Below are 23,917 nucleotides of genomic sequence, written 5' to 3' on the forward strand. Positions count from 1 at the left end.
AAGGTATACCTAAAGTTTTTATAGGGTAAATAAAAAAGGAAAATATGTTAGTTAATGTGAGAATTTCCTTATTCACAAGATCTAAATGAGTTCGAGAATACTATTTTAACTAACGCGTAAGACTAATTGTCTAAGGTGTACACGACACTCGAAATTAGAAGAAAAAGTTAGTACCCTCGGTCGGCGCTGGTGAGTGACCTCCAGACTTCTCTTCAATTCGAGGGCTTGATGATCCGTCCGATTGTTCCTGTAGCAACAAATACATCTAAAATATATTAGGTTAATTCGCCTTGCAGGAGCTGCACCGGTTACAATTAGACGTCGTGGCTTCAGCTCACACCTTATACAATAAAATAATATGCAGATAGTTTAATACGCTTTACAGTTTAATTAAATATATGTATATTGAAAAGTGAACTGACGCTGTCCGTGCAAGGTCAAATAGTAAAGGCACTTCTGAAACAAATTAGCCTTGTGGTTTTTTTGTCAGAATCAAAACCGGTAATAAAAATTGCTGTTCCGCGAATGCGAAATGATATAGCCTATCTTCGTGTATTGAAAAACGACATGATTTTCTCAGTTTTCATATTGAAACAAGTAAGTTTACGTAATACAATTATAACTCGAACTACCATTAACAGACCTGTCGCTACAGCCGCTCGTTGACATGCCGAGAGCAATTTTGAAAACTTGATTTCAGATAGTCTAACAGTTGGTGAACTAGGTTAATTGCTCTGTATTGTACTGTCACAGCTCATAGGAAATAATGAAGCAATGAACATTTTCATAACGCTTCTTCCCTGAGGAAATAATAAATAGGTCAGGGATTGGAGGTTGTAACTATTTTAAAATACATCGCATTATTTTAGTTGTTTTTAACCGGCTTGAAAAGGTAGGTTATTAGACTAACCTATATGTATGTAATATTGTTGGAATTGGATAATATTTCATTAGGATGATCTCTAGGTTACAGTTGCGTGTGCTCAATTTCGTCAGTGTCTTTAAGTTTGTCCATAAATTTGAAACTAAAACTAATATTCTATGTAAACTTTGGCAACAATCTATATTTCAGTAGTTATTGATATGGCTTCACTAATTTCTTACGTGTAGTAGTTTTACAGTTTTTTAAACCTCTCCAACGTTTTTATTACAATAATACGTCTCTATATTCTAAAACGATGGTTTTTTTTGTGCCGGCAGTTATGTTCAGGCAGACCGAAAAGACATTAAAAAAAGAATGTATTTATTTATATGTCTTTACAATTTGAAATCTACTACAAGACTGATCTAAATCTAAATAATACGAATACAATAATAACTTTCAAATAAACTATAGTCGGCGAAATCGCTGAGTGCAACGTCAGCGATTACCAAGGGTTATGCCTTGGTAACTCCTCCGTCCTTCAGAGAGAAGCTGATTTTACAGCTTCCACCAGTGTCCTCACTGGTAGGCGTGATCTTCCGTGCGTTCTTGGTGCATCTGCTTGATAACTTTTTATACACTTTCCATGATACTGCACATATCAGTAATAGATAGAGGATGATAGCTGTCCAGCTAGGAGTTGCCATCATCTTAGGCCAATCTTTAATGTCACCCTGCTTCTCCAGATCTTCAGCCTTGTCCAGTAATTGCCGAACGTTATCTAATTCCAGATCTTGCACTTTTACTTGATACCGCACGACATCTACAGGTGAGTCTTGTTTTTGGGGCAATGGTATTATTTCATCTAAGTCCAATTTCGTGACATGTGACTGCAGCGTCATGTTCGCAACTTCTGCGCGACAATCTTCTGTTACGGTTATAAGATGGATTCCCGATGCACGATGGTAAGATGTGTTGGTCCCACATTGTGCTCTTACGATCTCTTCTCGCTTAAGTATGAACAGCCACGTGTTGTCCCGCGTTTTTTGGATTTTGCTGTCACCTAGTACCATCTTAACACGGCTGCAGTTGGCATTCTTGTGTTTTATGAGGTTGACGATGCAATCTTCTGATTTTGTGAAGGATTTCATTTGCAGAGACTCGCAGAGATGAACGCTCTCGGTGATCGACTTGCAGCTGTTGTCCAGGTATGCGTACTCATCGCTTCCAAGTGCAAGGAATTTGGATTTGGGTATAATGGTGAGGTACTCGGTATCAGTGATAGAATATAAATGAATAAGATCATATATACTTTTATCAATAGAAGGTATTTGTAAAATAAATGTTAATGAGTGCTTAGTACTATACGCTTTTACTGTTATTGACCTTTCTAGTTCTCTTATATTTCCTATATTTAAATCTGTAATTGGTTCTAAATTGTATATATTTCCAAGCTGTAATAATTCATATATTAAATTCTGCGGACTTATAATACTAGGGTGCATAACACCTAATTGCGAAAATGTTATAGCATCTTCTAATATCATTAACTTATCTAATATAATTTGCAAACTAAAATCTATTTGAACATAAATGTCTAAGTTACGAACGTGATTAGCTAGCACATCATTTGTCTTTGTTGTATTCTCCAAATACAAAACTAACTTTCGCTGATTTTCATTGATTTTATCTAATTGGAGACCAAATTCTTTTATCGTGTTTTCGGCTATTACTAATGTCTTCTTTTGAACCTTTTGCATAGAAGTAACCTTGTTTTTAATGGCCAAAATATCAGCTTCAAATTTAAGAGCGTCTTGTTGATCTAGATTACCTGTTATGGACTTTATAACTGAGCCTAAACCGTTAATAAGACCTCGTTTGCGCCTAACATTCTGGGGAATAATATAATCAATTTTTCTATTCACTAAAGATAGATTATGTTCTATTTGAGCTCTAAAAGAATTTTGCACTTGATCTGTATGCATTGTATACAATTCTGTGGTATTTATGCTTGCGAATAATGTCGCTAACTCATTAATGGTTGACTGCAAATAAGTCATGTTATACACACATGCTAAATTAAAAATATCTATTTGTTTCATTATCCGCCCTTGTTTAAGCAAAAGGATTCCCGGATTGTTGTAAACAGGATTAAGGATTACGTCACCTCTTGAACAGAGCATGATTGCTCCTGCGATGAGGATCTTGGAACAAGGTGGGGCCTTCTAAGGAGTTTATAATGAACTCTAATCGATTTAGAATTTGGATGACTACCTATTATCTCGGCTACATTATTAGGGTGGAGGTGAATAATTTTATACGGACCTTTAAATACGGGTTTAGTTTTGTAGTTCCTTGCTGTTTTCGCCACCTGTTTATATACGGTTTCACCTACCTTGAATACGATGTCTACAGCTTGCTTATTACGCCTGGCTATTACCTGTTCTTTATTTGTTGACATTAGGGCAGTAACAGATTGCTGTACAGCTTCTGCGTTTGCCTTATGCTTTAGGACGTAATCTTGATAAAATTCCTTCGGAAAGTGCAGCTCCAATGGGTTACGTGAAGTTGTGTGACCAAATAATAACTCGTGTGGTGAATAACCGGTTGCCGAGTGAATAGCGTTGTTGTAAGCTATAATGGCATATTTCATAATTAACTGAATTGGGTCGTCTTTATTAATCATACGCTGAATTCTAACTATTTCAGCTATAGTTGAATGAAAACGTTCTATTGGTGAGTTCGAGTTAGGGTTATACGGGGTTGTAAAATGAATGTTAATATCATGTAGAGAGCAAATTTCCTTAATTACGTCATTATCGAACTTATTATCTGAGTCTGTTGTAATTTTATGCGGGAGTCCCAAAACAGAGAAAACTTGTAATAATGCTTCGGCTACATGTATACTACTGCATGCATTTAACGGAACTGCCTGTGCGAATTTTGAAAAATTATCTATTATAGTGAGAAAGGTACCTCCTCCTGCTGAATATAAATCCATAAATAAATGTTCCCAGGGCTTACGAGGTGTTTCAGTAACTGCTAAAGGGGGTCTTAAAGGGTTTCTTTCATACTTCGCTTTCAAATAAATGTCACATTGGTTAATATACCTTTGAATAGTAAGTAACATGTTAGGCCAATGGTAATTTCTGTGCAATTGCTTAAGTGTTTCCTGTATACCGCGGTGTACTGTCTTACCTTCATGATACTTCCTAATCAACGCTTCCTGTTCGTTCTTATTCTCAACTAGCGTAACGCGCGTGGTACATCTAATAAGTTTTGGACCTCGATTATTAAATGTGGTACAATAAACTTTACAAAATTTTGGGTACAATTCATCGTTATAAAAATAACAGTGGAATATGCGATCTGCAATGGTGTGCTCTTTAAGAAACCGAATTATTTCCTGTTCTGTGTTATTTACGGGAATAAAAACGTCTTTAATAACAGTGCGTCGGTTGGTTGACCTATCTTCTACTCTGTAAGTGGTACCTGGGGTTGACCTAATATGAAATTGTTTTAGTTGCCTATCGATTGCGTCAGATAAAATAGGGATACCGTTATTTTCATTATCTGGTTGGGTATTATTAGTACTAACTAATTCTACCTCACTCACCTCTGCAATTGAGGGGCTCTGTGGGTCTAGTTGTACGTCTGGGTCTAAGTTATCAGCTTGTCTACTCGGGCCTGCCATCGGTTCGTCATCAGTCTGTCTGTCATTTTGTTGAGTTATACGGACATTTTCAAATATTCGACCAATTAATTCATCGTCTTCATTATCGTCAAGGTTTACTGCAAGTGAATCAATGCTGTGATGAAATATCTTGACTCGAGATAGTGCGTCTGCGTTAGTGTTTTGCAGTCCCTTCTTATAAACAACATTAAAGTCATACTCCGCCAATTTCAGTCGCCAGCGCGTCAACTTTGAATTAGGAATTTTTAGCGACATCAACCATGTAAGGGGTCTGTGATCAGTATAAATTGTGAACTTACGTCCAAAGATATAGGGTCTAAAATATTTTATTGCCCACACTATCGCTAAAAGCTCTTTTTCGATAGTGGAATAACGCGACTCTGAGTCTGATAAAGTACGCGACGCATAAGCTACGGGTTTATCAGATCCTACTCTACCCTGAGATAACACAGCGCCTAGAGCAAAGTCAGATGCATCAGTTGTCAATATGAACGGTTGGTCAAAGTCGGGGTACTGCAATATCGGATCGTTAGTAAGTATTTGTTTACACTTGTTAAATGACTTCTGCCGTATGCACAATTTTTCTGCCTTTTTTTAAGCAAACTGTCATAGGCTTTGTTAACTTTGCGAAGTCTTTAATAAACTTGCGGTAGTAACCTACTAGTCCTAAAAATGATTTGAATTCTTTTTGGTTTTTAGGTAACGGGAAGTCAAGTACAGCTTTGATCTTGTCCTTATTTGGTTTCAATCCTTCGTCTGTAAGTTCATGGCCTAAAAAATTTACTTGTTTTTGGAGGAATTCCGACTTATCTAACTGAACCTTAAGGTTATGAGTTTTAAATCTTTCAAAAACTTCACGCAGCCTTTCTATGTGTTCTTGTAATGACGTACTTATTATGATAACGTCATCCAGGTATGTATAAACGTTCGGTAAACCTCTAAGAATATGGTCCATTAACCGTTGGAATGTGCTAGGTGCATTCTTAAGTCCAAATGGCATGCGCAAAAATTCATAATGACCTCGTTCAGTAGTGAACGCTGTCTTCTCTATATCTTCTGGGTGCATTTCCACTTGATGATAACCACTAGCAAGATCAAGAGTAGTAAAGTATTGAGCACGTCCTAATCTGTCAAGTATGTCGTGTATGTTAGGTAAGGGATATTTGTCTTCAATTGTCCGGTCGTTAAGTCGTCTGTAGTCTATTACTAGTCTCCATTTAACTTTACCAGATGCGTCCGGTTTCTTAGGTACGATATGCACTGGGCACGACCATGGTGAAATACTTTCTCTAATAATACCTTGCTTTAGTAAATTATCAACTTGGTTACGTATTTCTGCACGTTGTTGTGGGGCTTGTCTGTAACTACGAACGTAAATTGGTGTATCATTTGACAATCTTAACTGATGTTTAACTGCATGTGTAAAAGTTAATGGTACATTTTCTGAATGAAAAATGTCGCGGTAACGATAACAAAGTCTAGTAATTTCTCGCTTTTCTTCCTCATTCATGTGACCAGTTCGAATTTTATTCAAATTGTCACAGAGCTCTTTATCTACGTCTATGTTAGCATTTAATGTATTTAATTCTACAAACTCGTTCTTAGTTTCAGAATAATCCTCCAACTCTATAGAGGATTTATCGTAAATAAACATGTTTTCGTCAGTACTATTAACAACAGTAGTTTTAAAAGAACCGGCTTTAACTGTAACTAACGCTGTGGGGGATTCCAAACCTTCAGACCAATAGTGTTTGTTATGAATATACTGTCCATCTATATAATTAGTCTTTATTCTTACTACCTTCTCACATTTGGGCTCAATTTTAATTTTACGCAAAGGATGATTAAAATAAATTGGTATATTCGCTGTTTCTGTACGTAATATTCCTCGATTTAAGTCAATATTACTTTTTAAATGTTTCAGTAAGTCACATCCTATTAGTCCCTTATATTTTGGGTCGAAGTCGAAAATTAAAAATTTATGAATTGTATCTGTGTTAAAAATTGGTGGTAACGGGAGGTGTACTATGTACTTATGACGTGATCTACTATGTGCGGTGGATATTTCGAAAGGCTCGATCTCAACCAATTGTTCCCAAATATTGCCAAAAATAACATCAGATGAAACAACACTCCGACTGGCACCGGTATCTACTAAGAACTTACCTTGAAACTCCGGCAGCTCTATGTACGGTAGATGGTCGGTATTTTGGACGTTGATTTTCACTACCTCTGATCTTCCTCTCCCTGAGCTTCGTGAAAATCCGGGTTGTATTCGGCTTCCTCCTGACAAGAATTTGGCTCGACATCGCTTTCGTCCTGTAGACTATTGTAACAATTATAACATGTACCTTGGAACTCCGGGTCCGAATTATAAGGGTTATTCTCAGTATAAAATACCTCTTCAATTAAATATGGGGGTTTTTGGGGTTTTGACACTGACCGCATGGTGACATCCGAATTTTTATGTGCATGATGACCCTGTTGAGGAATATTGAGTGATTTACGGAAGTTTCCAGAGCTTCTACCTCCTTGTTGGTTCTTCCATGGGAGTAACGACTTAACTAGTTGTTGCCGTTGTTCTGGGGTCATATTGTTCTCTTGAGGTACATAGTTATCAGGTCTAAATTGAGGATGTGTGGATGGAAGATGTAGTCGAGATGGGAAGGGTAACCTGTTGTTATGTGAATGTTGAGGAAAGTTCGGTTCCTTTTGCCTAAACGTACCGTTATAGAATGTCGAAGGGCCCGGCTTGTTAAGAGCAAGTCGCGCTTCTTCCTGTCTAGCTGCCACTATCGCCATTTCTAGTGTATCTGGTTTCGCTATTCTAACGCCTAATGAAACATGGAAATCTAGATTATTAACATACTGTTCAATTACCATTTCCTCGTAATAACCTTTATTAGCATGGTTTCCTATAGATAACAGGGTGTCCAGTAACTCACGAAGTCGTTTGCCAAAGGACTCGGCGTTCTCATTTTTAAATTTACGCGACCTCGTAAGCTCCTGCATTACTTGAATTTCGTTGCGAGGTTCGCCCAAGCGACGAATAAGAGCTGTCTTTATATTGTTCCACGTATCTAAGTTAGTCTCATAGGCGATTGCCTCTACAGCCGCACCGCTCAACTTACTTTTTATTACGCTAAGCAATGTGGGATGGTTCCTCCCCGCGACTTCTATTTGTTCGAGAACATTTTCTACCTCTCTAATATAAAAATTAAGTAATTTCTTAGTTCCGTCATATTTGGGAATAAGATCTACCAAAATTTTAAAATGCGGTGAATCTAATAGCGACATATTTTGAATTTAATTATATGAATTAATAAAGTTATAAAATATAACAATTTCTATGTAGATCCGCTTACACTTAACAATACGCGTAACGTGACGCTAAGGAATGCCCGTCCGATGTGAGAACAAGACAATAGCCTATTGTTATAATGTTAAAGTTTTAAACCGATTTTAGGTTTAAACACTCATTAATTATATATATATTAAAAAAAAACTATATCTAGGACAGGAAATAGAGCAGGAAACTTGGCTTAGCGAGAGTACTCACCAGACCAGCAACTGCATTTCTTGTCGAGTCTCGTAGCAGCACGAGGGAACGCCCAATGCTCCAGGTGTACCCGCGTGGATCTCGGTGACCGCCCTTGATGAGGTTCCTTTGGATTGCAGTAACGCGACTAGGGAGTCGCCGTTTACCAGGGGACTTTGAAGAGTTTGATTCGCGGTTTTCCTAGTTAAACGTGCAATCCTACCGACTGCGCCAGTTATGTTCAGGCAGACCGAAAAGACATTAAAAAAAGAATTTATTTATTTATATGTCTTTACAATTTGAAATCTACTACAAGACTGATCTAAATCTAAATAATACGAATACAATAATAACTTTCAAATAAACTATAGTCGGCGAAATCGCTGAGTGCAACGTCAGCGATTACCAAGGGTTATGCCTTGGTAACTCGTACCCGAATATTTTTGGCTATCTTGTTGTACAGGATAATTAAAATATAAAAAACACAGTAGTCCCATAACGTGTTAAAAACTGTACCTAATTACGCAGCTAAAGTAGTTCTTCAGTGTTACACAATACAAGATTTAAAATTATCGTGATTCCGTAGAAACTAACAAATATAAAAGGCATCTCAATTATATTTTTATCCGAAATGAGGTCAGCTTAGAGAAGCAACTTTTGTGACTTTTATTTGTTGTTTAAGTAATGATGAAATTATTATTTTTAGTGTCTAAGTTGTGGTATGAAATTCCTCCCACACGCCTATTTTCTAGAGGACAATTTTCCTATTTATCCTGTCAGTGATACAGAAATATCTTCGTAGGATTTATAATTTTTTCATTGACATATTGTACATGTGCTTTTATGCACAGTTTCTATAAATAAACCTTTATATATTCTATATTTTCCCATAGCGTCTTTCTGCCTAAATAATATTATTATTTTATATATAATTTCTTTCTTGTTACTATTAAGAAATAGTATTTGACAGTATTAGGTAATCTGAAATAGTGTGTGACTATGTGCGTCCATTTTCATTATTTCAAATATTAAATTTACACAACTAATTTATATACCTGGTGATCATCAAGGTTGGCTGTAGCAGTCAGTAGGCCTAAAATTGCGGAGAAAGAACCTCTAGCCGCGCGCCGAAACCCTTCAGGTGGTGACTCGGCAGCGCCGCCTGCAACGCTTAGTGGTGATTGAGACCACTGAAAGGATAGATAAGGAATAAAGAGGAAAAATCCACCATTAGTGTGGTTATTTAGTTATTTAGGCTATAGTTATTTCCAAAACTATTTAGAAATATCCAGCGTTGCGAGCTAGGACTGGTTGCTTAGTAAATGATCATAACTAAAAATGCGAAATGCATGTTTCTTTTGAAACATGGTAAACAGTATTCAATTATTTCTGCAACCCATTTAATGTCCTATATTTATTTCTGTTTAAAAACCAAATCATCATTATTTAATTAATAATCCAATTATTTTCCAGGAAGTAGACGTCAGTAAGCTTTGTTTGCAATAATTTTTATGCGTTATAAAATAATCATAAACCCATAATGGCCTACGCGACTTAATTGCCGTATTTAACGCACCGCCGCGAGAGTCCAAATTAAAATCAAGCACACATTGATTTCTGTTTGGAAAGTTTTCATCTCTCTAGTGTGAGTTAATCAATAAGGCAGGCAGGCAATAAAGGCGTCCTAAAGTTATGGGACATGAAGGGAAAGTATCTTAAATATTGTAAATAGGGTATTTTACTGAAAGAAGTCTATGTTATTTTTAAAAGTTAGTAATACTGCATTTAAAGACTTTCTAAAAATTACTTGCCTCGTCTGGGAAGCGAACCGACTTAAATGTAAAAAAAACATTCGTACTTTTATGATGGCAATTGAAAGAATGGCCAAAAACGAATGTCTTCTTAAGTAGTAGTACATAGTATTTTAAAAGAAAGGAATAGCGTGAAATCATTTTAATCCAATTAAAACACATGAAAGTGGGTATTTTTTGTAAATTAGTTAAATAAATACTCAAAACGTGAATGAAGAAGAAGAAATCGAATGGTGTAATATAGGTGCATATACAGGATAAGAGAAGCTTAGGACATGATAGAAGATTGATAGCTTAAGCATTTCTATATTCCAGATTGGTAGTTAGATTCACATTTATACTTCCACCTAACTTAAGAACAAACACGAGCGAGGATTTAAGCGTATAAATTAATAAGATGTCATAATAGTTAAAAATTATTAGTAATAACATGATAAAGCAACAAATAGTTACCGAGTGTAGATAATCCTGTATATTTCTTAAAATTGATGACTTGTTTTCAAATGGTCCATTTTTTTCAGTTTTAAATAGTAACTTGAACTTAAAACATTAAATGTTTTACTCAAAATTTTTTTCTTAAAAATTGCTCAACCCAACCCGTTACGGTTGGGTTTGTTCATCTAGTTTTTCCAGTTTTAACTTCATCTATCAGTAAAGTTTATCGTTTAACTGTGAAAAGTATCTTCCAAGTTTCAGCGCAAGTGTGTACAAAGGTATAATGAATTTTCAAGTGCTTTTAACCGCTACAGGCTCTTGATAATAAATAACAATTGTTTTAATCGTATAAGAATCCAAATAAGGAATAAATTTTATATTAATGAAAGATATTATATTTAACCATAGCTTTTTCCTTATTTAATTATACTTCGTTACCATAATAAACTTAATTATACAAATAAAAAACCTAAAGTAAGTAGGTAACATAAGTTATTAGTCAACGGCATAATCCGGCACCCTTATATATATTAAGGCCGCCCAGGCAACCCACAACAATAAAAAATGTACCTTACTTTCACTGCAAAGCCTTAATAAGGCTGTACAGTGACATACATTTTAAAAGTTGAAATAAAACTTTAAAGTTATTTCAAATACTTATATTGTAAGAAAACATGTTTACATAGCAAAATACCATACAATACATACATAAAAGTTGTATCATTATTGACTTACACGACATTCAGTAAAGCCCGCGGCTGAACAACACGAACTTTTCAGGTAATTTAACTTGCAATAAGCTTTGTTCGCGAGTGGTACAGAGTTTAGGCACCTACTAATAATTTGCGGTTAGACTGTTATAAAAATGAATGTTTTAATTTAGAAGTGTATGTAGACAACTTTTATCATTAAAAAAGTATCATCACATAAACGGCTACTCATCACATTTTATAATTATTTAAGGAATTTCGATAATAAGGACAGTTTTACACTTTTTCACATGTTCCTAATGTAAATCCTATTTAAACCTCACCGTGAAGTGGCCTAGTGGCTTTAGCGTGCAATCTGTGGTCGTAGGTCGTCGATCCCCAGCTGTGCACCAATTTGGTGAAAGAAAACATCGTGAGGAAACCGGCTTTTATGAAACAGATACAGAAATCTGAAAAGAATGTAGCGAAACTTAACTTTTTTTTTATTATACACCGCACCGCTTTTATTTGTAATACTCGCGTATTTTAAAGACAATAATTTAGTTTGAATATAAATAATTCTATCTACAGATAATTAATTTCCTGTCATTGCAGAAAATTTAATATAGATATTTACGTTCGCATAGTTCACGTGGGAGAGAGGCCAATTATCGTAGAATTACTGTACATACATTGTTAACGAACTCGAAACAAACGAACATGAATAATATAATGAGATACAAGGCTTAAATGCGATCTTTACTGAGCTGAGAATTAATTATTAAAACACGTCGGATCACTGGGCTCATAACGTAACTCATAACGTCATAACCGAATGAGAATAGAAAAATCTGTGAATGATATTATTTATATTGCTGAATATTTAGATACATTATAGTTAGCATACATAACGCACGTGTACTTTTTTTATAACAACCTAGCCTACGGGACGCCCTAAAAGAGTAGTCGTCGCAGCCCATTGACACCTATTTTCGTGGGTGGGTTGACGGCCTTTGAGGAAAGATTAGGCTTTTATTTTATACTAGGAGGTCGTATCTCCTAGGAAAGACCACAGGGAGTTTATTCCGTAGTTCGTAAAAGAAAATGTCTTGAAGCGGACCGTGAAAGACTAAGTCTAAGGCAAGCCGGTTTCCTCACGATGTTTTCCTTCACCGTTCGAGCTAATGTTAAAAGCGCACATAGAATGAAAGTCAATTGGTGCACAGCCGTGGATCGAACCTACGACCTCAGGGATGAGAATCACACGCTTAAGCTACTAGGTTAGGTTACTAGTACCAACACTGCTGTTAAGTCATAGAGACTAGAGTGATCTATATAAGTTACAAAGCAAGCAGATTATGCGCATAATGCAGAAAATGTGATACAACATATGATGGCTATGTATAGGATTCACAAAGCACATTCGCGCATTCTCAGAGGATTAGAGAATGTATGAATAGAGGCTTTAAAAGTATAAAGCTCAAAATCTATTCATTACTTAACAATGAGCTTAAAACAGATATTTGTTAAATATAGATAGGTGGAATAGCATTTAGATAGTGTTTCGAAGTAATTAGGTTGTGTTAGTTTTATCTATTATTAACATATTAGTTTGATAAATTGCTTATCAGCTTCACTTACACCCACAATGTGAGTTTTCTGTAATAATCTTTAACTCCATCGATTAAAGTTCAAATTCAAAAACTAGTTTTTATTGTGACATCATTACATTACAGACTTTTGTCCTTTTTCAATTCCATATATATGCGGGGATAGAGTCAGAGGTAGAGCATTCGACTGCAGATCGAGACGTCCCCGGTTCAAACCCGGGTGTCCCCTAAGTTATCCTATATTTTATTAATTTTATACATATGAAACCGAATTATGTCAAGCCACATAACTGCCTTTTAGGTCCCGGAATAGAAATTAATTTGTTTTCAATAAAAAAACATTCATATTTTTTATTCCCAAGATGTTTCTTAACTATACCTGGTCAGTGAGGGCCGGATCTGCCCCACGAGCCAGCAACAACTCAACAATGTCTGTCGCATCGGCCGCGCACGCAGCTTGCAGCGCTGATGATCCCACCTAAAGCCAAATATCATAGTTAGAAAAGCAGAATATCTTCAATTTTAAAATAATATATTTTTGATTATTTATTATCTTTCGTAATCACAATCAACCTTTGCTAATAAGGTTTCCTGTGCTAATTATTTATTTTGAAACAAAATTACGTTATTCTGTAAATGCACATCTGCTCCAAATCCAAGGAGGTGTTCCACAATGCCGCGACATCCCTGCGCACACGCCATCTGCAGCGCCGTCACACCATTCTGCAACGAAATTAAACTCAATTTTGTTTCTTTTGAAGTTCAAAGAAACTTATGTGAATTATGAATGCTTATAGGAAAAGAAAGCTTTTCTTTGTTTTAGTGAAATAAATAAACTCACGCTATCAACAGCATCCACGTTACATTTGCTTTCCAATAGAGTCTGTACCAGCTCAGTATGTCGATGGACTGATGCAATATGCAATGGAGTTCTGCCGGAGTTATCACGAGCCTCGCGCGAGGCTCCCCTTGCTATCAGGAGAGCGGCAGTGCTGCTGTGACCTCCCTCACAAGCTAGGTCAAGTGCCGTCCGACCAGCCTAATACCAAAGATACATATTTACGAATATAAGTATTCCCATATTCGCTCTAATAGCTTTTAGTAGTTTAATAAGAACAAATATTTTTAATTCTTCTTAGACGGAATACCTTTTCATATTCCTTAGTATGTAAAATACTAAGGTTTTAAGGCAATCAAGGTTCATAATAAATTACCAGAAACATTAAAAGATCTCCTACTAGAGATTGAGTCGATGGTTATATTCTACTAGAGTTTTTAAAAATCAACTCAATGTACCTACTACTTTTGGAAGAATCATATTTTTGAATAATGTGATGTTCTATCATTACAAATTTACTATAGTCATATGACTCGTAATGTATGTAACTTATATGTAAAATTCCTTTTAAATCAAATGTGCATCAATCAGGTGTGCAACTGTGTGGCAGAATATGAACTTTAGATTGTACCACCACAAGATTTTGTGCAAATAAATTATTATTAGTAAAAAGTAAACTAAAAATGATTCAATTATTATGCCTAAGGTTAAAATTACTTGTTCGCTTATAGTCGGCAAGATATCTTTATAACGTAATATAAAAATAAACTCAACCCCGAATAAATGGAGTTCGTGAATATTCATGCTGCAAATGTTTTGGAACGAAATAAGCCCATTGAATGGAATTGAATTTCGGTGAGTAATTATTAGAACTCAACACTTCAATGGGTGGAGAGCAATGAGTTCCATAACGGACATTATTGGAAAAGTAGGAAATCGAGCGTACAAATATTCCCTTCTACGTAATTTACATTCTTCCTTATATTATTAGCCTTTTTCTAATACACTTACATATTATAAAAGAAATTTCCTTAGTGGCATCTGTATCAACTAAAATCCGAACCGATAAGCGGTTTTTACATAGATAGCCTTGGATTCCAACGATTTTATATGAGTTGATTGAGGTAAAAAATTGTTAAATGTATATTTCTGTATGATAGTTTTCCAATATACAGAAAACCAAGCGTGCCACCACTTTGACATAACCTCTGATGGTAACTTAAAAAAAACCATATACCAATGGGTTTTTATTAGGTCTGGGCCTCAAATTTCTGTATCCATTCCGTAATCATTTCTGATAAGCAAGTAGGTGATAAACCTTCTGTAACTGACACACACCGTCGATTTTTTGTGACTACGTTTTGAGTGAGTGTCAAATGGGCACATATAGGAACGAATTATATATTCTTATAAGTAAGGTGATATAATTCTATCAAGCAAGACAGGAACACAATTTACCGAACATTTACGATCCATTAAAAACCTTAGACCATGAATTTATTTAGTCTAAGTATACTTAGTACGTACCTGTTCCTGATTTAGTAGGAACAGTATTGATACCTGGCTGAAAATATTTTTTTATTAGAAAGCAAGGTTTGTTGTCGTTGGTGGGTCGACCTCCAATAGAATATACAATACATCGTTGTAGTCAACGTCAAAAATAATATTAATTATTTTAATATTTCCTGACTTTGAGATTTAATTTCAACAATATTATACGCAGAAATTGTAGAGATATTTGATGAAGCAAGTAATTTAGTTGTTTTGCCTCGCAAGCTTTGTCAGACGTTAACTGTCTGCTAAATTATGCTTCATTTGTTTAATGAATATTCAAATATCAAAGAATTTACGCTCAGCTAACTAAAACGCTTATTGAAGTGGAACTACTTTATCGGCGTTAGAAAAAATTTACTGTCACATTTTTTGGTTACGCGTCACACTTTTCCATTACGCGCCATCTTTTTCTTGTCCCAACCGCGGTTGATTCGAAGAGATTCGAAGCCATTAATAACAAAAATGTATAATAAGTAATAACCATAACAATGATAGTAATAATTATATTACAATTAATGAAATTCTTAGTAGTAATAAGGTAAAATGAAATATTTGTATTATTTGTATTCATGTCTGTGATAATAAAAGCGTTTTGTTAAACTTTATCTAATTTAACTTTATTAAACCAATTCTTGTGAAGTTGCATATAGTAGATAATTTTTCGAAAAATAAGGTCATAAAGATTTTTTTTTTAAATAATTTAATGTCTTTTTTAAATAATAACAATGATTATACTATGTCTATGTTCTGTATAGCTGTTGAAGAGTAAACGTACATAAATCCGCCTTCAAATTTGTATCTCTAAGCTTAATAATCTTGAAAATCGTAATCACATATCATATATCTATGTCGCAGCCAATAAGCTTAATTAGCCGTTCAATCAACAGCCTAGCCTCTTTACTAAACAGCGCCATTAAACTAGCAACCTGAATTGTATTCAGCCGTAGCATTTGTTACAACATTTAATAAACTGGATGGCTAATGCTTAGGCCATTCGTACGATCATGTGACAGAAATAAAAAACTGGAATATGTGACATAAGAGATTCTTTAAGTTATTAGTGTTTTTAAGCTAACCGTTAGTATCACTATACTCCTTCATTTCATTAAACTTTGGAAAACTTAATCAAATTTGTTGTTTACCTACGATTTATTGACAGTTTGGAGTAGGTGACAGAAAGTGGAAACAAGTCGTGTAACGTCAGCGTTTCAAGTCATTTGTCTAGCTGTTTGATCAAATGGCTGAATATCATTCAGGCCGTCAGTTGAACGGCGCTGTTTAGTATAGAGACTAAGCTGTTAATTGCACAGATAATTAAGCTAGTTGGCTACGATATCCACGTATGAAAAGAACAAAAGACTAATCGATGCTATAAAAACAGCATGAAACGAAACTGCTACGATTTCGTAATGTGACCTATAGACTCGTAAGCGGATGTTTTATGTGAATATTATGCGAATGGAGCTCACTAACGACCAATTAATTGTAGAAATCATATTGATATACGTTTTCGCCTTAATCTATTATTATAAGATATTAACAGGTTCAATGTCCAAGCATGAAAGTAGAAGTACCTCTCACGTCGCATTTTTGTATACAATACTGACAAATATTGACATATTGTTTCTGGTGGGTGAGGTGGGAACCTCACTAGAAAAAAAAGTTTTGCCGTATGTACCAGCATTTTTTAAGTTGTCAGTTATATGTCCTGTCAAGTCCGCGCCATATATGCAGCTATCCCCGTATACGGGCGTAGTACGTCCACAATTCCAAAAAGCCTTGAAGTTGTACCTGCAAGCAGACCTGTGGTCTGTGGACAGTGAACCTGTTAAGTAGTCAGAATGTTTGTCTCATTTATTTTCAAAGTGACGTGAAAATTACTGTCGTGCGTCACAGATGGTATTCTTATGCGGCTTTTAAGTGAATTCTGATAATAAGTCAAGAATCATCATCATCATCAATGACTGTAAAGCCCCTTGTTGGGCCTTGACCACCTCAAGTATATTTCTCCATCGCGATCTGTCTCGTGCTTCTTGCGTGCAACTTCGAAGACCTATTGATTCAAGGTCCTTGACAACTCTATACCATCAACGCAGCCTCGGTCTACGAGGTTTTCTCTTGCCACCAGAAGAAATAGATGACGTTGGCGTCAAGGTTCGTAATACGTTAAACACCGTCATCGCAAACAAATAAGTCAAGAATGACTTTATTTACACAAAAAAACAGTGTTTATAACGGCCACTCAAATTCAATTGTTTTACTAGTAGTGTTAGTATTAGCTCGCTCTAACTAAACTTACCTTATTAATTGCATCAATATAAGCTCCTTTTTCCAACAAAAGCTCCACCACGTTGGTGTAACCGGCTCGTGAAGCAAGCGCTAGGGACGCGTCACCCGTTGCGTCGATGGTTTGTACTCTTGCGCCGATAGAAATCGCGAACATGGCAACATCGTATGAACCACGAGCGCACGCGCATTGCAGAAGATCATTCTGTTTCTGATGAATTTAAATTAGTTTAATATATGTTACATATGCATTTAATAATCACCATCTGTTCACGAAGTATTTTCGAACCAATTTATTCTTCAAGAAAAGAGCGTACCAATTTTTCAAAGGCCGGCAACGCAATCGCGAGCCTTCCGGCAACGTACATGACATTGTATTTTGCCTCCTATTACATAAAAAAATTGAGCATTTGAATTACGTGTTCATTTAGCGGGTTTTCTGTGCCAGAAACTAATGTTTCACCGGGATCAGAACTCAAGACCTACGTCCCAATAAACAGTAAGATAACAAATACATTAAGGAAATTAATATCATTAGTCACGTGATTAAAAGATTCAATGAAAATCAATTTTGTTTCTATCTAAACGCCTTGAAATATTTTCTTCAAACGCTCAAGCGTTTTATGAACGTTATTTTTTAATGTAATATGAGATAAGGATTATATTTTCAAGGATGTAACGCCTCATTAAATCGTTTATTGACCGATTCAAATCACAAAATGGAGTGCAGAAATAAATATTTATAGGCGATATCATTTTTATCCTTGATCCTATCTTTATGTTACCTTTATTTTTACTTTCTTTAGCATTACTGGTAGTCCTATTTAGAAAGTTGATTTTGCCATATCTTGTTTTATATTTGATTTTATTAAGTTTGATGCATTAATTAAGTTTACCTAATTACCTTACCTTATACCCCCTTTTTAAAAAAAACTAAACCATTGTACTCTTTTAACTGTGCTCCTTTGACTTTTATATCGAATTGTATTTACCCTGTGTTGAAGAGAGACAGACAGTACATTACGTAAAACGGTGCATTAAGACTGATATTATTTATAATGAATAAAAAGTTTTTTTTTTGTAGTATTACTTTAATTACCTACATCAAAGCAAATTAATAAAGAAAATAATTGCATAAATTAAAAAAAAAATATTATTATTTAATGCATGATGTTATAATTTAAAATTACTAGGGTATTATAAAAACCTTATTGGTAGCAGCCAGACAAGCGCCAGCTTGAACTAGAACTTGAACAGCGTCCAGGTGTCCATGCCAGGCTGCCATTAACAATGGACGCATGCCAAACTGCGAATCAACAACATAGATTTAACTTTAATTAATTATTTAAACTTGAAAATTCTACCAGGACATAATATTCGATATAGGTATGTATCTCTTTATTTTTGGAGTCAATATCACAACTAGACATACACTAATCCGAAATACATAATTTAAATAAATTCATAAATCATCACATGAAATAAAGATTTCAGGTTAATTAGGCATAATTTAGTAATATATCAATGATAGTTTACAAATATTAAATGCGTTTCTACAGCCGCAGAATAGAGGGCGCAGACTAAATTCGTTCTATACAAATAAATAAAACTATATTTTTAGGTCTGGGCCTCAGATTTCTGTATCTGTTACATGGTCATCGCAATAGGCAAATGTCTGTCCTTTGCCTGACACACGCCGTCACTATTTTTCCTTTGCCGTTCGAGCGAATGTTAAATAAGAAAGTCCATTGGTGCACAGAAGCGGATCGAACCTACGACCTCAGGGGTCGCACAATGAAGCCCTTAAGCTCTGCTCTGCGCTCTTGTCACACATTGACATTCGTTCTATTTTTGCCAATATTGACGACCTCAATCGTTATTCCACGTAAAATGTACCGTTTATTCAATATGGCCACATATCAATAAGCACTGAATATTCAATATTACCTTGTCAACAGCCTCAATATCGCAGTTGGCGTCGATCAGTAATTTGATTATCTCCACATTGCCTCTACTTGCCGCCCAGTGTATCGGTGCCCGCCCATACTGAAATATCATTATAGTATTGATCCTGTAACGCTTAAAGAAAACATGTGGTTGACCTATTATCAATGAGAAATAGAAAATCGAAACATGAAAGTCAAGTCTCGGTTGGTAAATAGGCTGGTAACTTTAGCACGAACACTTATAAAGCAAAAATACTTTTTTGTCTAGAATTAAGTTCTAAAACGTTTAAAAGTAAGTTTAACTAAGTATTTATTATTTAGTTTAAAAGTAAGTAAAACTAAGATTTTTGCTATTGATATAATTATATATTGTCCTGTTTTACCCAATTTTGCAGGATACGCCATCGACTTTATGGTCCGGGGTGGGCCGGTTTTATAACGATGTTTTCCGATGCCGAGCCAGTGGTAAATGCGCACAGAAAGAAAGTCGATTGGTGCACAGCCAGTGTTCGTATGACCTCAGGGATGAAACACTATCATGCCACTTGGCCAACACAGGCAGTGTACACTTACTTACACCATACATTTTTACTTCAAATAAAACTAAACTTTTAAAAATAAAGGGCAATCAGGCTGGAGGCTCCCCATATTCTATGCGACACTCACATTGCCCAAAGAATCCCGAGTGCGTTGCCGGCACTTTAGAAACCGGTACGCTTCTAGGACCCAAGGAGGTTCAGAATTTCGACGGGAAGCTATATCCACGTACAGAAAGCACTAATACAGTCTAGAACATATTCTACCTGACTTAGTAATCACATGCTTTTTCATAAAAAAAAACAGCTACCAAAGCATTCTTTCAATCGCTGAATAATTCATGCGTGTTCCTGAGAGTTAGATACTAATCTAGAATGGTAAATACAACCCGGAGTCAGAGGTGATAAAAATTCAAGCACGGCTGGTTGAGCTTACATTTTGGATGAAGGTCGAATCTTGTGTCACGTTCCTTTTTTTTCAGATGAACTTCGAAACAGATCTAAGTGTCACAACCTTACACTAATTTGTGGCGCTAGTACTATGTAGCTATCTATCTATTTTGTTTCATATAGAACAAGAGGCAAACGGGCAGGAGGAGGTGATGTTAAGTTATACCACCTTTCATCAACACTCTACGTCCGAGGGCTTGCGAGTGCGTTGCGAGCCTTTAAATAAATTGAAAGAATTATAGGAATTACATAAAAAACGTGTTACAGAGTGCATAAACATTATAACCCTTAGTATAATATTGGATATAGCGAATGCCTTCGATCGGGTGTAGAAAGCGCTTCTCTCGAAGCTTTCAGCCTTCTTTCCGAAAAACTACAGAGGATGTTCCGACCTTAAAACCGTGAACGCTAGGTCCCACAAGGCCTATCTATGTCTTATACCCGACTGTTTCTTCTGCATATCAATTATATGTTGCAACTTAGCAACATTCATTGCCTAAAGAGATCGATCTGAGATAGATCTAAATAGAGTAAGTAAATCAAAGACTTGAAAGCAGGTTGCTGTGTGCTGAGTTCAAGCGAGGAAGAACTTCATCAGTAGTGACAAAACAATTGAATAAAAAGTTCAAAACATATTCTAGGCGTCGTTTGTTTTATAGTGAAGATATCTATAGAGTGTCCATAATACATATTATACACAACCATTTGTGTATAATATGTATTTGTAGGTAAATGGTTTTTGACGCCAGAAACCAACCAGATAGACAATTTCACAAAACTGTTTGCGTTTGTTACAAGATCCTGGCCGATTTTTAACGATTAATACATTAAAAACTACAAAAGAAACATGGCATTATGGCCGGGAAAGAAAAAAACAACCCATGACTTGGATGAGACCGTCATCTTCACCTCCGAAGAAATTTAAGGCGATTCCATCTGTTTTAAGATTTTTTTTTGTAAAGCGCCTTTAATGCCTTTGATTGTGATATAAATTACCGAGTTTATTTTAGTTGTTCTTCTGCTAATTGTTATTAAGAATTCCTTTATTTTCGGCAACTATCGTTATAGAGATAATTTTATCTAAACGATTTCATGATCTTAAAATAGCACTTACATTATTTCTACAGTTGACATCCGCGGGTCTCTGCAATGCCTCTCTAACAGCAGCTGGCTCATTCTTGATGACGGCTTCATGAAGCAACAGGTCGTTCTGTTGTACCCGAGACCGGTCGCACATCTGTGAAGAAAAGTATAATGTTGGATACACCCTTAACAGGAATAATAAGTTACGTATTTATCATAACAGAATAGTGACGCTAAATGTTTGAACTTATACAGCGCTCTGTTAGTGTATTTAAATGAAAACATTGAAATATAATTCGTGTCGTCAAATACGGATGCTCCAATGATGCTCCTATTGATTGTGGTCTCAAAATTTTTACTCCACTCCACTCAACTTTCTACATTAAGCCGTTTTTCATTTTCTAAACAATTTCAGTGTTATCTACACGTGTTTATTTTAATACTGTAGTATTAAGTAAGCAATTGAACCCTTAGACGATTGAATTAATACAATATATAAATTTAGTTACAAAGGACAATCGCTTTTTTATATAAATGGTTGTCTAAAAGCTTTGCATTTTTCTTAAAAACAATTTCGTAATACGTGAAGAACAAGGATTTCATTTTCATGACTATGATTATTCTTCAGTGTCTGATTCGTTTAGGGTTACCCAAATATTATTGTTCTCCGTCGGCGTCAGATTTTTTTTTTTATAAAATAGGGGGTAAACGGGCAGGAGGCTCACCTGATGTTAAGTGATACCGCCGCCCATGGACACTCTCAATGCCAGAGGGCTCGCGAGTGCGTTGCCGGCCTTTTAAGAATTTGTACGCTCTGAAGGATCCTAAGTCGAATTGGTTCGGAAATACTTCAGTGGGCAACTGGTTCCACATAGCGGTGGTGCGCGGCAAAAATTGCCTTGAAAAACGCTCAGTCGTGGAACGGCGGACGTCGAGGTGATACGGGTGGAATTTTGTATTCTGCCTCGACGTCCGATGATGAAACTCAGAAAATGAAATAAAGAGTTCCATGCCCTGCAGAACCACTTCGGCGACAGAGGCAGCGACGGAATCTGGAGCTTCCGACGAAAAGCACATAGGCCCCCAAGGGTAGGACGCAAAGAAAGACCGCATCCCATCCCAATCTGCTGACCGATAGTGCCAAATACGGCGACAACCCGAAAAACGGGGCCGAGGAGGGCGCGTAGTAGGCACAGTACTCCGGACCACACAATGATCCGATGAACCCAATGGCGGGTCAACAGAGACTTGATAGGTCTCCGGATGTGAGGTCAGCAGAAGGTCCAACAAAGAGGGTTTATGACCATCCAGATCTGGTATTCGCGTAATCGCAGGGACCATTTGTGACAGGTCGTAAGCTAAAGCAAAGTCGTGAAAGGATCTTCCCGCGTGATCGGTGGTTTCCGAGCCGAGCCAATCGGCATGGTGAGCGTTAAAATCGCTAAGTATCACGATTTCAGCGGTAGGAACCCCTTCGAGCAGGGAATCTGTAGCCATTTGGATGTGCTCAATGAGTCGGTCAGTTTCGGTATTTCCGCTATGGGACCTATACAGGCATGCGTAGAATCGCGGATGGTCATCGCAGTCTACGCGCAGCCAGAGGCTAGATAGGTCCCTTCCTTCAAGCGACCCGAGGCGACGAGAACAGATATCCTTTCTGACGTACACGCAAACTCCCGCCCGCGGCACAAATGAATGTTCCAATTTGTACCCCGGGTAGGAGAGGTAGGAAGTATCAGCCGGGGAGGATATCTGAGTCTTAGTAAGGAAGAATAAAGCCGGCTACGCAGTTTCGAGGTGAAAGTGAACCGCGTTAAGATTAGAGTTGAGCCCCCTAACATTGGTAAAGTCCACTGAGAGCGTGGAAGGGGATGCCTTCGGTAAATTCTTCCGTTTGCCCCGAGATCGAAACCTTAAGTTAAAGTTTTTTGCGCAGTTTTTGCCCACCCCAGAATACGAAGGGCAGCCTGTGCATCCACCACCGAATACTGATTGTTCCGATGATGGACGCTCAGAGGGGGATTCTCCACAGCGGAAACGTGTGGTACCCACCCCCCTGGGGTAATCCTTGTTTAAACTGCATCTTCATATTCTGGGGGGGGGGGGAATTGATGGGCTCCGGGAGTCTCACTCACCGCACAAAACGCGAGTACAATAAGATGAACCTATTGCATCACTTCACGCCGGTTTTCTGTGAGACAGTGGTACTGCCCCGGTCGTGCCTGCCCGTTTGGCTGAAGCCCGAAAGCAACAGCATGGCACTCCCACTAGGAATAATATTGAATAATCAAAGCCTTATTTAGTTTTTGAGTTGTGCTTGGAATTGTATAAATTGAAAATCAACAAATTTGAAGAAAATAATTTTAATCAGACATTTAAATAAATTTGAATTTATTTTATTAAGTATTAAAAGAAAAAGAAAAACGTTATTTCAAATAATGAGGATGAGATGAGATGTACACTAAACTGAAACAGTTCATTAGAATTTCTTGTGTCGTGGGCAGCAAGACTCTTCCAATTAAATACTTATTATACAAGCCCAAAAATTTTTTTTTATATCAATTAAAAACATAAAGCATATTTTT

The 23,917-nt window shown here is 36.4% G+C and overlaps 1 protein-coding gene across 1 annotated transcript; it reads right to left on the reverse strand.

The window, feature by feature from the left end:
- Positions 1-154: 154 nt before the first annotated feature.
- On the reverse strand, positions 155-21,486 carry LOC123718349 (ankyrin repeat domain-containing protein 29-like). The gene is made up of 9 exons (XM_045674766.1): positions 21,364-21,486; positions 19,265-19,363; positions 18,525-18,623; positions 17,331-17,528; positions 13,481-13,678; positions 13,264-13,362; positions 13,019-13,117; positions 9,150-9,284; positions 155-247 (listed from the first exon to the last, which is right to left on the reverse strand). The coding sequence occupies exons 1-9, from the start codon at positions 21,484-21,486 to the stop codon at positions 155-157; spliced, it is 1,143 nt and encodes a 380-aa protein (XP_045530722.1).
- Between the last annotated feature and the right edge of the window lie 2,431 nt (positions 21,487-23,917).

This window comes from Pieris brassicae, chromosome W (genome assembly GCF_905147105.1).
Source record: "Pieris brassicae chromosome W, ilPieBrab1.1, whole genome shotgun sequence".
Taxonomy (NCBI): Eukaryota; Metazoa; Arthropoda; class Insecta; order Lepidoptera; family Pieridae; genus Pieris; species Pieris brassicae.